The sequence below is a fragment of the Littorina saxatilis genome, linkage group LG2 (genome assembly GCF_037325665.1).
Source record: "Littorina saxatilis isolate snail1 linkage group LG2, US_GU_Lsax_2.0, whole genome shotgun sequence".
Taxonomy (NCBI): Eukaryota; Metazoa; Mollusca; class Gastropoda; order Littorinimorpha; family Littorinidae; genus Littorina; species Littorina saxatilis.
The window spans coordinates 20,700,463-20,713,589 of record NC_090246.1 but is presented as its reverse complement, the minus strand read 5'-3'; the positions used below and the strand labels follow the sequence as shown (position 1 = coordinate 20,713,589).

At 41.3% G+C, this 13,127-nt stretch overlaps 1 protein-coding gene across 13 annotated transcripts in view; it reads left to right on the top strand.

The window, feature by feature from the left end:
- The window catches only part of LOC138958453 (microtubule-actin cross-linking factor 1, isoforms 6/7-like), a 148,436-nt gene extending 138,716 nt beyond the window's left edge, over positions 1-9,720 (top strand). For 3 of the 13 annotated variants that reach the window (XM_070329613.1, XM_070329608.1, XM_070329610.1), the window contains 3 exons: positions 1,591-1,698; positions 3,001-3,042; positions 5,369-9,720. In XM_070329613.1, the coding sequence (XP_070185714.1) occupies positions 1,591-1,698; positions 3,001-3,042; positions 5,369-5,814 (596 nt within the window). In that variant the 3' untranslated portion in view covers positions 5,815-9,720. The remainder of the gene's footprint in view (positions 1-1,590; positions 1,699-3,000; positions 3,043-5,368) is intronic. The other 10 variants (XM_070329618.1, XM_070329615.1, XM_070329611.1 and 7 more) reach the window with 6 other exon arrangements.
- Positions 9,721-13,127: the final 3,407 nt, after the last annotated feature.

Genomic DNA, 13,127 nt, shown 5'->3' with positions numbered 1-13,127 from the left:
TCAAGTAAATATTCTCGTTAAACTCTATCCATGATATGAGAATATGTTGTTACTCCGTGGATGTGCATGAAAATTACTCCTAATTACACAGACTAAGATGAAATATTGTATGGTCAGAACACTTTCGGTTGAGGAGGTATTGCATGATTATGTCACGGAATCAGATAAATCCCCTTTATTTTCATGCAGACAGTTTGAGATTCCCTGTGCATGGTCTTTCTGGTATACATTCAGTGGTTTTTACTTCCCTCGGAATGACTGCAAGTCCTTGGGCTAGTATATGTGGTACCTGTGGTTCAGTCTAGCAGCTTCCTTATTCCGCTGCTAGATTCTGACTGGTCTATACCCCTCTTGGTTCTTCCAGCTCCATTCTACTCCGCACCCTTTAGAATCTTTCCAAAGGACTGCACGTTATCAGTCATTGATGTGGCATCTGAAAGGCCTGTGGTTTTGTATATTCGCCAAATCTCTCTAAATCTAAAACCCCATATGTCTCCTTCTATCCCACCTCAACCTTGATCTTGGTTCCTATCTGATTTACATTTCCATACAGAAAATTGAAACAGAAAGTCATCCGTTCATCAATGTTTTCTTCTTTTTGATACATGCATGCAACACCATGTGACTAATTACTACATAAACCTGACTGGTTACCTGAAATTTATATGTGACTTTTTGACCACTGTGCATTGTGTGTGCATGCTTATCATTAACATTTTTATATTGGTTTGCAATAATGTCTCACGTTTGATATGTCATGGATACGGGCTGATACTGGTACCCAGAGCTGAAAAGTGCATGCCATTTTGCGCCGCGATCTTTATATATTTCTAATATTGCTTCGGAGCTTATGATATATTCAACGTAAAGGTCATGTTGAACAGAGGATCACATGAACAAGATTTTAACTATCTTTGTCTTTTTAAAACAAAAAGTTTGCTTCTTGCATGTTTTTGTTTTTGCCTCTTTGCCTATTTTGTGACTTTTATCACTGCAGTTTATTTTTTCAAAACACTTTTGGGACTTTTATGATCTTATTTGTCACAACTTTCCCTTTTAACCTTTGTTTTGTATATTATTTAGAACATCTCCTGTAAATTGTCCAGAACTGTTTCAGGTCTGCATTGAAAATGCAACATTTTTTAATAGCTGATCCTCTGTTTCTTTCATGACCTATATAATCCAAGCAAACCCCAACAACAACAGAACATATGGTTTATACCACGTGTACCAACCCCTTGCATGAAATCCAGCATGTATATCAGTGTTGTTCCCAGGCCTTGGTCTTAGGTCACCAACACATACTTTTTTTTGTTCTGGAGTATTGTTCTCACAATGGTCGACTGTCAAATTATCTGACTGAAAAAAAAAAATGTATAGCCAGGAATTTGGACCTATTTTCAATCCAGGTCCAACTGACTTTATGTCCTCTGTGTCTTGGAACAACATTGTATGTATTTGTATAGCTAACACAAAATTGAACTCGCCAACAACCGAAGAAGAAAAAGGAGTAAAAAAATCAATGGCAGTGCAGTGGGAAGAAAAAGCTTGTTTCCATGACAGTGTGTGATAAAGTGTGGTTTGTTCCAGCAGGCAGCGGTGACTCTTCCTTACGCCGAAGCCGTATCACCTCCTCTATGATCAATCTGTCTTCCTCCAGTAACACACCCTCCTCTCTGCAACGAAACCCTGACTATGGTATGTCGCCTCACTAATAGTAATATCTACGGGTCTACCATGATTTTATCCATGAGGCTTTTTGCAGGCGCTGTTTGGTGTTCTGTTTTGACTTAATTTGTGTTCTCTTGTGTGCCCTTTCGTAATGTTTGAATGTGTGGATGTGCTCCCAGAGGTACTGTAATGTGTGTTGCTCATCTTTAACAGGCACTTTGCAGAGTGTCGATTAACGCAAACCCTCTACTGAGCTACTTGGTATTGAGCTACTTGCACATTATTTAATTCTAAAAGAGAGGGAGAGTGTGTGTGTGTGTGTGTGTGTGTGTGTGTGTGTGTGTGTGTGGTGTGTGTGTGTGGTGTGTGTGTGTGTGTGTGTGTGTGTGTGTTTTCTGGTGAGTGGTGGGGGACCTGGGTAATGGTTAATCCTTTGGGGCAAGCTGCGTGTGTGTGTGTGTGTGTGTGTGTGTGTGTGTGTGTGTGTGTGTGTGTGTGTGTGTGTTTTCTGGTGAGTGGTGGGGGACCTGGGTAATGGTTAATCATTTGGGGCAAGCTGTGTGTGTGTGTGTGTGTGTTAGTATCAGTAAATGGGGGTGTGGGAGGGGGGGGATAGCAAAGGAAGATACTGTAGGCAGTGTTATATTGCAATCATCACCTGCAGTGAACTGAGGTATGTATGTGTGACTATTTGAGCATTCTTTGTGCTATGTTTTACCATGTTTATCATGTTTCAAAGACATTCAACAGCATGGCAGTAATAAGGACAGTGTTCTTATTGGTATTCAGGCAAAGGCTCATGAGTCATTTTGCTAAAATATGTTGTTGTTGTTGACAATGGTGTTTACTGAACTCTGAGATAAAAGAGTGCATCGTAGCACAGGTTCTATAGTCACAGTCAGTAAAAATGTGTTGAGCAATAATGTGTTGGGCAATTTATCAATATGATGCTTATATAGCGCGTATTCCGTGGGTACAGTTCTAAGCGCTTGTCGAAGAGTTGTCAACACAGGACTAGCAAAGAAACTAACATCTACAGACGGACACGAACCCTATCACACACTAGCAAACCCTGATAAACATACAACAAACAACTGTTTAACAACAATGTACACATCAATAGCTAGGTCCAAACAAAATAATATTAAACACAAAGAAAACACCTCTCACAGAGCACAGCACAAGAATGTCTTTTATCTACCTCACAGTATTTATAACATAAGTCACGCGCGCTATTCCATTACCTTATGCAAGAGTACGCTCAATAAAACCTGTATGATTGTTGAGGGCTTTTTGTCATGTGTTTGTCTCGTTCGCTTGTTTCTACAGAAGCAGACGTTGAACTTCAGCGCTATCACCGGCACCGAGCTGGTACTGGTTGCTATAGTTACCACCCTGTTATGCACTTCATGTACCGACTCTGTGTGCCTCCGTGTCTAATAGCTGTCGAAATCTTTTTAATTTGAATTTCTTGAATGTGTGCATTTTGCTCTGTATATATTTGTATGTAGGGTGTGTTTTGACTATCCTAGTACATAATCTTGAACAGTGTGTGTTTTTATGAGTGTCTGCTTCTTGTAAAGAGTGTTCTGTAATCTGTATTGAGCTGAAGTTTTTGTGTACCAGTAGTAGTGAAATATGCTCATGAATTGGACATTGTTTTCCCATGTAAAGATTAATGCAACCATATAAAAATCAACCATGTATTTTAATACATTTCTTTTAGGTTGCTTTATCAGTAAAAGAACTGTATTGATAAGGAGCAATAGAGAGTAGGTTCTATAAATCACAGCAAATTCGCGTTTAGGCATAGTGAAAACCAGGGACTATCTTTCAGTGGAGAAGAAAAGTCAAAAAAGAAAACTTATATTTTACTTTACTTGTCCTCTTTATGTATCTTGATTAATGGTTATACACAGTTGAGCCAGGTCAGAATGACTGATTATTGAAAGGAAAAATAACATGTTAACTAAATAACATATTGCCAGCAAGTAACAAACAAATGAAAAAGAGGGAAAAGGCTTGAAGATCAATGATAAAAAGATGCATGGCATGAACATACTAAATTAGCAGGAATAAGAACTAGGGGAAAATGCCAATGCTGGACTTGCAGTTTCTTCTTTGCAGAAAGGGCTCTAAAATTCCAGTGGAACATGATCAAGAAAGATCTGTTTCTAGAATTTATATTTTTACAGCAAAGCATAGCTAACACATTTTCAAAACACATAACAGTCTGATATTGTTACGCAAGATGATAACATGGACTAAAAAGCATCGTGTTTTGCTTTGAGCTTTTCACTGCATGTATCTGTTAAGATAAGCAGTACTGGACTGAAAAGAGGATGTTTAAGGGATATTTTCTGTTCCCGAACATTTGAGATTACTTCAAATAAAATTTGCTGGAAGGAAGGGAGACAAACCAGTCCATTCAACTTTGAAGGCACAGTGATTAATCTTCTTGGCTACCTTGGGTTTAGATTGAATAATCGAAACTGACAGTTCCATTTTGGTTTTTTTCATTGTACATGTATCTGTGTACACTATGTTCAGGCTGCAAATTATTTTCTTGCTTTCTAAAATTACTCTTTAGAACAGAACTATTGCAATATTATTTTGTAACTGTTTAAAGTTCATATTTAGGTAGCTGGTTAAATTAATGAGCTTTACTCATATGCAGGTCATAACTATACCACTCCTGATTTTTGGGGGTTACTTTTTTTGTTCCACTTTCATTTTAAATGTGAATAGGTTTTACTCTTTGTGTTTCCCCTCTCTGAGCGATGTTTTTTGTTTTTTTTATCACAAAGTACTGCACAATAGTTTCTCAGAACTGGTGTATTGTGGATCTTTTTTCAGCTATCTCCTTAAAACCAGTTCCTTTTTAACAGACTGTTTTAAAGCTTCCTTCCTTTCAAGTTTACTTCAAGTCTCTCTTTCTGATCTAAAATCTAAAGAACACATTATATAGACTTTGGCACCAGTCTTTGTTCTTCATTTCTTTCCTGCTCGGTACAACTAGTACAAGGTACCTTCACTATAATTTCTCAGTTTCACAACTGATAGTCTGAATACCTCTCTGATGTGTCGATGACACTTTCTTAACAAAATAGCATTTACATGTTTAATGAGAAGAAATTATGGTAAAAAAAGTGAGAGTATCAAGAAACAAAGCTGATTAATTGAAAACAGTGACTGTTTTTGTACTGAAAAGCAAGCTAAAAGTGAGACAACAAAAATCTCAAGAACACTGTAGTCTTTCTTTTTTTTTTTTTTTTTTAATGAAAGAAATTGCCTTTAACTCATTGTCTCCCAGGTACGGATATATCTAGTCTCGGAAAAAAAAACTTGGTCAAAATAGGTGGGGTAGAAAGTGTTTAAAGGGACTCTAAATCCAAATTTGATAGAAAAAAGTTGTCTTTCTACTTGTCTAATTCGCGTTTATTGCAAGTATAGTTCAAAAAATTTGGTTGGAGAATGTGTATCGCTGCATGAAATGATTGACTTGTGTCGGTGTGTATGGGGATTCAGTCTTTAGCTCACAGTGAAGTGAGATCATGTGGCTGCATGGTCGTCTTTGGTTTTGTATACTGCAGATCTCCCATTTATTTATTTATCTGTTTATTTTCAGCTGAACAGCAACCCTTCTCTGTACCGAGTTCATAATCTGACCTTTTTTTTATTCCTTACCAATCAACAGGTTCAACGGGTAACCTATCTGGTCAAAGGTCGAGGACACCGAGGTCATCTGTCTCGTCAGGACGACGAACGCCCACAGCCGCCGGGGATCGGCGGCGATCAGGGGCAACCACTCCGCGAGCCACAACACCGCAACACAACGCAGTGGGCTTCGGGTCAGGAGTTCCTCGGTCACGGCCCACCACCCCCAACTCCTTCTCCACCCCACGGCGTAGTACCACCCCCCAGCGACCCAGTTCCACCACCCCAATGATGGGTCGCCCGGGTTCCATCACACCTACGAGACAACTGCAGGGATCCACAGGACCCACGCGGCACCGAAAACTTCCCAACGCTCCCACCACCCCCACCATCCCCACCACGCCTACAGGTAGGAGCACACCCCGCAGTTCTGGAAGCAGTCAGAGTAGCGGCAGTCAACACCACTTCCCGGATTTCAAGTACTGAGTGGTTCAGGCTGAACTGTGTGTGTGGACTTGTGAACAGAGACAGAGAGAGAGACAGGGGGAGAGAGAACAAGCACAGGTTGTGAAGACGTTTGTGTGGTGAAGAGAGAGAGGAGGGAGAGAGAGACAGCAAAGGTTGTGAAGAAGTTTGTGTGGTGAACAGAGAGAGAGGGGGAGAGAGACAGCAAAGGTTGTGAAGACGTTTGTGTGGTGAAGAGAGAGAGGAGGGAGAGAGAGACAGCAAAGGTGAAGAAGTTTGTTTGGTGAAGAGAGAGAGAGAGGGGGAGAGATAGCCTACACAGGTTGTGAAGAAGTTTGTGTGGTGAAGAGAGAGAGAGGGGGAGAGATAGCTTACACAGATTGTGAAGAAGTTTGTGTGGTGAAGAGAAAGAGGGGGAGAGAGAGCCAAGAAAAGTTGTGAAGAAGTTTGTGTGGTAATGAATGCTGTACGTGTGGGCGGAAGTGGCTGCACCGTTGCTGCTGCTGCATGACCAGAATCTAATCTGCTGGGATATGTTCGCCTCACGCTTTGAGTGAAGTGCCTGACTAAATGCAGGAGGCTTTAGTCTTCTTCAGGACGTTCAACTGCAAGATGAATCCATCCTTGACTTGCTTGTGGCCTTGCTTGGGCGTATCTTCCGAGCAGAATGGACTGCTTACATATATCTTTGTTCAAAAACAACAGGTCACGTGCTTACTGCAAAAAGATAGACATTTCCATTTGAAAGAGAACTGAGTGATTCAGATTTTCCAGACTGGTTATGAGCAAGGGTTGTCTTTGCTGTATCTTTTTACCATGGGGAAGGCTTCGTACAATGACTTCAAAGACAGAAAATGATTGAGAGTGAAAAGGATGTCACTTCAAAGTCAGTATGAAACACCTGTTTTCAGCTACATTGTTCATGTTGCATTAATTGTCACACCAAAGCCCTATGATATATGATTTGCATGATAATGAATTTGACATGGCAACTCAATTGCAGGGTATACTATTTTTGTCTGAGATGAGTTCCATGCTGCTTTTAAGTATCATACTTTTATTTTATACACAACAAATTTCTTACAGACCTTAAAAATCAGACTCGGTCCCTTTGGGAAACCAAGCAGCCTTCCTGATGGAATCTGAGATCGTGATATTCTGTACGAAAATACTTTTGGTTGCGAGAATTACAAAATGTTTGCTCCGAGAGAGAGAGTTGAGAATACAAATCCAGATCTGAAAAAAATGTCTCGAATAAAGCCTATATTATATTGCTCACACCCTACCAAAACATGTTTAAATACATCCTGGAACTTGTCAGATTCATTGTGATCGGATCTACTCCTGAGTTTTTAATTAGGGTGATGGCCGTGTAATGCTGGAACAGTTGTCTCAGTGGTTTGACTTCGGTACTGTATACTAAGAAATGTAACAACAAGCATGTAACTGGTATCAAATTATTCATGTTTCATTTATTTAGTTCTGCAAAGAGGATATTGTATGTCTGGTAGCTGGATCTCCGAAAACACATATAAAAGAGTCTAAAAGTGCTGATTTTTTTATTGTTTTATTTTTTAAGCTTTTTGAATGAAATTTGTTTTCCCTCAAGTTTGTAACAAATACGAGTATTGATTTTTAATGTATGTTTTACATAATTATGAACGAGTTACACATTTGTAAAACCGGATATTTATGTAGTTTCTTATTATTATGGCGTGAGGGCTGAAAACATAGGTGTGTGAAAGCAACCAGCCGTCGAAATCATGAAGGTATACTTGAACTGCTGCAAACTTTATCATTTTGTGGTCACTGAGTCACAAGGCGCATAACTGGGCAGGTCCTGTTTCCTGTTTGCTTCCCTTGTATGGTTATATCTCTTTGGGTAATGAAAGGGACACTAATGTATGGTAAACATGTTGAGAGATAGAGAAGACCACATGGCTTGCTGTGTTGTACCAGATTTACACGAGTTGTTTTTTAAATATTGAACTGCGAGCGAAAGGGAACTGTTCACTATTTGAAAAAGCAACGAGTGTAAATCTGGTACGAAACAGCAAGCCATGTAGTATTCTGTTTATCCTACATACTGTACTTACATGTATTTTACTGAAAATGTCCTGCAGTCAAGGCAGCTAAATTGAAGACGCTTGTTTTGGAACCTCGATCTCTTCTAAAGCCTCGTGCAATCTATTACGTCAAAGCAAAGAAACGTCACTCTCAAACTCAAAGTGTGGCGTGACGTCTTAGTTCTAAAAATTCATCGAGGGTAATTAGCGAGCGCATTTTTTGTTTTCTATGATGACGTTTGTCTCGGTGACTTTGGCATCATAAGCAGTGGAAAAACAGGTCCCTGCCAGTCTTGCGAGTGTCTCTCTCACGTATGTAGGATAAAAGAAGCTCTTCATAGTCTTACCATATCACTCACAAATTGGCCATTTTGGGGGTGTTCAAGTACACGCATGCATACTAGACGTTTAATTGGTTGGGCACTGGTTGCCATAGCATACATGCAGTTACGCACCTTTGGTAAATGAAATGTAAAAAGTAATACCTATAACCGGGATAGATGAGACTGAATAGATTATTCCAGTTCTTATCAAAACACAGCCCTCCTTTTTGAAAGGTTGTGAGAGATGAGTTTCTCTGATTTATGTTTGTAACCTTTATGTAGGTAAAAGTTTTATACAAAGTGCCTCAGTTGTTGTGAATCCATTATCAGGATATTGAGTCATGCTACTGGGAAAACAAGCGGTTGTGAAAAAAAGACAGATATCAATTATTGTACATAGCATATAACATATCAAGTTATGAAACCCTGTGCCGATGCCTTCTACATATATATCAAAAAGCTGAATCAGTCATCATGTTGTATGTTGTACTTGCTGCCTTCAGCCGCCTCTAAATGCCGGGACATAGGGAAAAGAAATATAGAAAACTTGTGCTTTACATGAAATGTAGAAGAAAGAAAAAAGAAAGAATGGTAAATAATGTGTCTCACACAAGAATTCTTGTGCAGTCTCTTATGCCTTTTAGCTGAGTGAAAAGGACTTACTATTTGTACATGTATAAGCAAAATTGGTTAATTGTTGGGTGAGGTTGTTTGGGGTGACTGATGTATATGGCTGATCTATGCTTAATTAATGTGGAATTAAATGACAGTGACAAAGAATGCCTGTTGCACATCACCAAATATTACCTCACTATGCAAAACAGTAAATGGTCAAATCATATCATTATGTATGCATATATTTATTTTTTATTTTTTTTGTAATATGGGTAGATGGATTGGGGGCAGGCCGCAGCTGAGAGTAATTTTGTTTGTTGGTTGATTGGTTTAAGATTTTTAATGAGTTATTATTTTTGTGTTGTCTTTGATATGTTTATGCTAGAAAATCAAGTGGTGAGATTTTGAAAACACTGCCCTGTGAGAAATTTATTTGATGGATGTGAGTGTTATTTGTCATCATTTTCATCTTTTGCACCAAGAAGTTTTAAATGTAGAAATACTTTTATCACTTTGACATCAAATTATTTGTAAACATTCCAATTTTAAGTGTTGTAACTTGTACACACTCAGCAAGTCTTTCAAAAATGTTGAAGAAAACGAAAGTGTTTTTGTATTTTAAACAAAGATAATGGGTTTGTATTCAGGCATTCCATATTTGTATGTACACTGAATCTTTTTTGTTGTTGCAGTGTATGTATTCATTCCGTAATTTAAGCTTTTAGTTTTACATTGTAAGATCGTAAGTTTGTACACCAGTAAGAGGTTGTGAGAAAGTCGATGTATCATCAAAGAAAACGGCTTTCGTGCTAACCGTCAAGATATTATTATATATATCAATACACCATGGAAGGGAACTGCTTTCACGTGTTAATCTTTGACATGCTTCCTACAACCAACATAATAAACAATACTGTCATTGATTGATTGACTGATTGATTTTATGTGTGTAATTCTGTCTGTCTGTCGATCTGTGCTAGCATGCATGTATGAAGGCGTGTGTTGCAACTGTTAAATGTGAGTGGCGCAACCTTCAACAGTGTTGCCCTTCATTCTGTCAGTACATGTACAGGGTTTGGTGATGTCAAACTATCAATTGAACACCTGGAAAACGAACAAACAAATGACAGGCGTAGTGGATAAGACATCGGCCTCCTAATCGGAAGGTCGTGAGTTCAAATACCGGCCGCGGTCGCCTGGTAGGCTAAGGTTGGAGATTGTTCCGATCTCCCGGGTCAACTTATGTGCAGGCCTGATAGTGCCTTAGACCCCTTCGTGTGTACACGCAAGCACAAGACCAAGTGCGCACTAAAAAAATCCTGTGATCCATGTCAGAGTTCGGTGTGTTAAAGAAACACAAAAATACCCAGCATGCTTCCCCCGAAATCGGCGCACGCTGCCTGAATGGCGGGGTAAAAACGGTCATACACGTAAAAATCCACTCGTGCAAAAACATGAGTGAACGTGGGAGTTTCAGCCCATGGACGACGAAGAAGAAGAAGAAAACAAAATAAATAGGAGGAGAGGCGAATGTCCTGATTTTCCTGGAAAGGCTAGCTGTGTTTTCTACACACACACCCATGCATGTGTTCGCATGCACACACGCAAGTGCGCACACATACACACGTCAAATACATTAAAGTAGTATTGCTTCTGGTACTTGTGTATACATTCATACATGTTCAAACACAGAAACATTATTCACAGTAAGATTAGTTCACACATTTGTCAACATCCATCAACATAATCTACGCTGAACAAACGCCCAGCTTCCAAGTTTCAGGGACAGAATACAACGCCAACAAAACGCCCAGCTTTTTAGTTTCAGGGACAGAATACAACGCCAACAAAATGCCCAGCTTTTTAGTTTCAGGGACAGAATACGCCAACAAAACGCCCAGCTTTTTAGTTTCAGGGACAGAATACAACGCCAACAAAATGCCCAGCTTTTTAGTTTCAGGGACAGAATACAACGCCAACAAAACGCCCAGCTTTTTAGTTTCAGGGACAGAATACAACGCCAACAAAATGCCCAGCTTTTTAGTTTCAGGGACAGAATACGCCAACAAAACGCCCAGCTTTTTAGTTTCAGGGACAGAATACAACGCCAACAAAATGCCCAGCTTTTTAGTTTCAGGGACAGAATACGCCAACAAAACGCCCAGCTTTTTAGTTTCAGGGACAGAATACAACGCCAACAAAACGCCCAGCTTTTTAGTTTCAGGGACAGAATACGCCAACAAAACGCCCAGCTTTTTAGTTTCAGGGACAGAATACAACGCCAACAAAATGCCCAGCTTTTTAGTTTCAGGGACAGAATACAACGCCAACAAAATGCCCAGCTTTTTAGTTTCAGGGACAGAATACAACGCCAACAAAATGCCCAGCTTTTTAGTTTCAGGGACAGAATACAACGCCAACAAAATGCCCAGCTTTTTAGTTTCAGGGACAGAATACAACGCCAACAAAATGCCCAGCTTTTTAGTTTCAGGGACAGAATACAACGCCAACAAAATGCCCAGCTTCCAAGTTTCAGGGACAGAATACAACGCCAACAAAACGCCCAGCTTTTTAGTTTCAGGGACAAATCTTCTTCTTCTTGTCGATCACTCAGATGGAAACGCCGGTTCTCCGCGTAAATGTTGCCGTGCGCTGTAGGTCGTCCAGACTGCCATAGAGCTTCCCTTGCACCGTGGTCGCCTCCGCCCAGATCTGGCTCCTGAGGCCATCGTGTAGTGGGCAAGTCTGCAGCAGGTGTTCCGTTGTCATGCTGCCTGTTTGACAAGGGCACTGGTCTGACTGGCCAATTCTGAACTTGGTGAAAAGGTGGTGGTTCATTTGGTTGTGGCCTGTCCGCAGCCTGAATATGAGGACCTGCTCAGACCTTGTGAGCAGGTGAAAGGCGTCGTTTTTGTTGTAGTGTGGGTGCTGCTGCAACCACTTTTTGTGTTGCTTGGCCTTGATGATGGTCTTGGCTTCTTTGAAGGTGGTTGATCTGTCATTCTGGTCCTTCGTAGTGCCCTCCTTTGCCAGAGTATCTGCGGCTTCGTTGCCTAGTATGTTGCAGTGAGAGGGGACCCATTGCAGCACGACTGTGTGGGCTCTGCACAGGGAGGTCAAGGCGGATGACAGGTCATTCAGTTCTTTGTCTCTGGCAGTGTCTAAGGCCTGCAGGACTGACTTTGCGTCGCTGAAGAACACAACGTTGTTGGAGGAGAGTGGACTGTGCTCAATGTGGGCTGCACCTGTCTGGAGCGCTACTGCTTCAGCCTTGAAGTTGGTGGAGTAGAGGCCGGTAGCGAAGGACATGTGTTCTTCTTCTCGACCTCCTGGGTACTTTATGTATATTCCGGCACCACCACTTCTGACAGCCTAGTCGGCAGATCCGTCAGTGTATACATGAGTCCATTGGCGTTGGGGTAGGAGTTGTGGATGTGTTCAATGGTGAGAGACTTCAGTTCAGCACAGCTCTGGGAGTCTTCCTTGCCAACGCCAGGAATACTGCAGCGTATCTGGGGTCTTCCTTCATCACTCCAGCTTGGGTTTTCAAGGTATTGGGGGATATCTTTGGGTTGCTGGTCCAGGATATCTTGGTGTCTCCTTTCCAACACCCTCGTCTGGTAGATGAAGCTTCCTCTCTTCAGTCTTCCTTTTGTTGGTTGGCACAGTCTGTCTTTCATGGAATGAGTTGGCAGTCGTTTGAATTTAGCTGCCTGGGTGAGGAGTTTGGTGTCCCTTCTGTCTTCCATGGGCTCAAGGCCCATGATGTTTTCCAGCTCTAGGATAGGGGTTGACCGCATGGAGCCAGTGATGATTCTGGCCGCCTGGTTTGCACCTTACTGACTCTGTCAACATTTGACTTGGCTGCTGTGCCCCATGCCGTCACTCAGTACTCAAGTACTGGTCTGACGCTGCCCACGTACATCTTCTTGAGGATTGCTGCATCTGCGCCCCACGTTGTGCCAGTTAGCTTTTTCATTAGTGCTAACCTTAGCTTGGCTCTGGCTTCGACTTTCTCTGTCTGCTGTTTCCAGGTGAGTCGCCTGTCAAAGGTCACGCCAAGGTACGTGGGGGTGTTGTCAGCCTGCAGCGTCTGTCCGCAGAGCTTGAGGTTGGCCTTCAGTTCTTTCGGGGACAGACTAAAGATCGTGTAAGTGGTCTTCCTGGTGTTGATGTTGACGAGCCACTTCTTTGTCCAGTCCTCAAGCACTTTCAGCGCCTCTTGCATCCTGTAGTTTGCTGTTGTGATGTGCTCTTCTGAGCACCAGAGTGCAAGATCGTCCGCGTAGATGGCTCCATGGACATTTCGAGGGAGGTCCTTGACGATGTC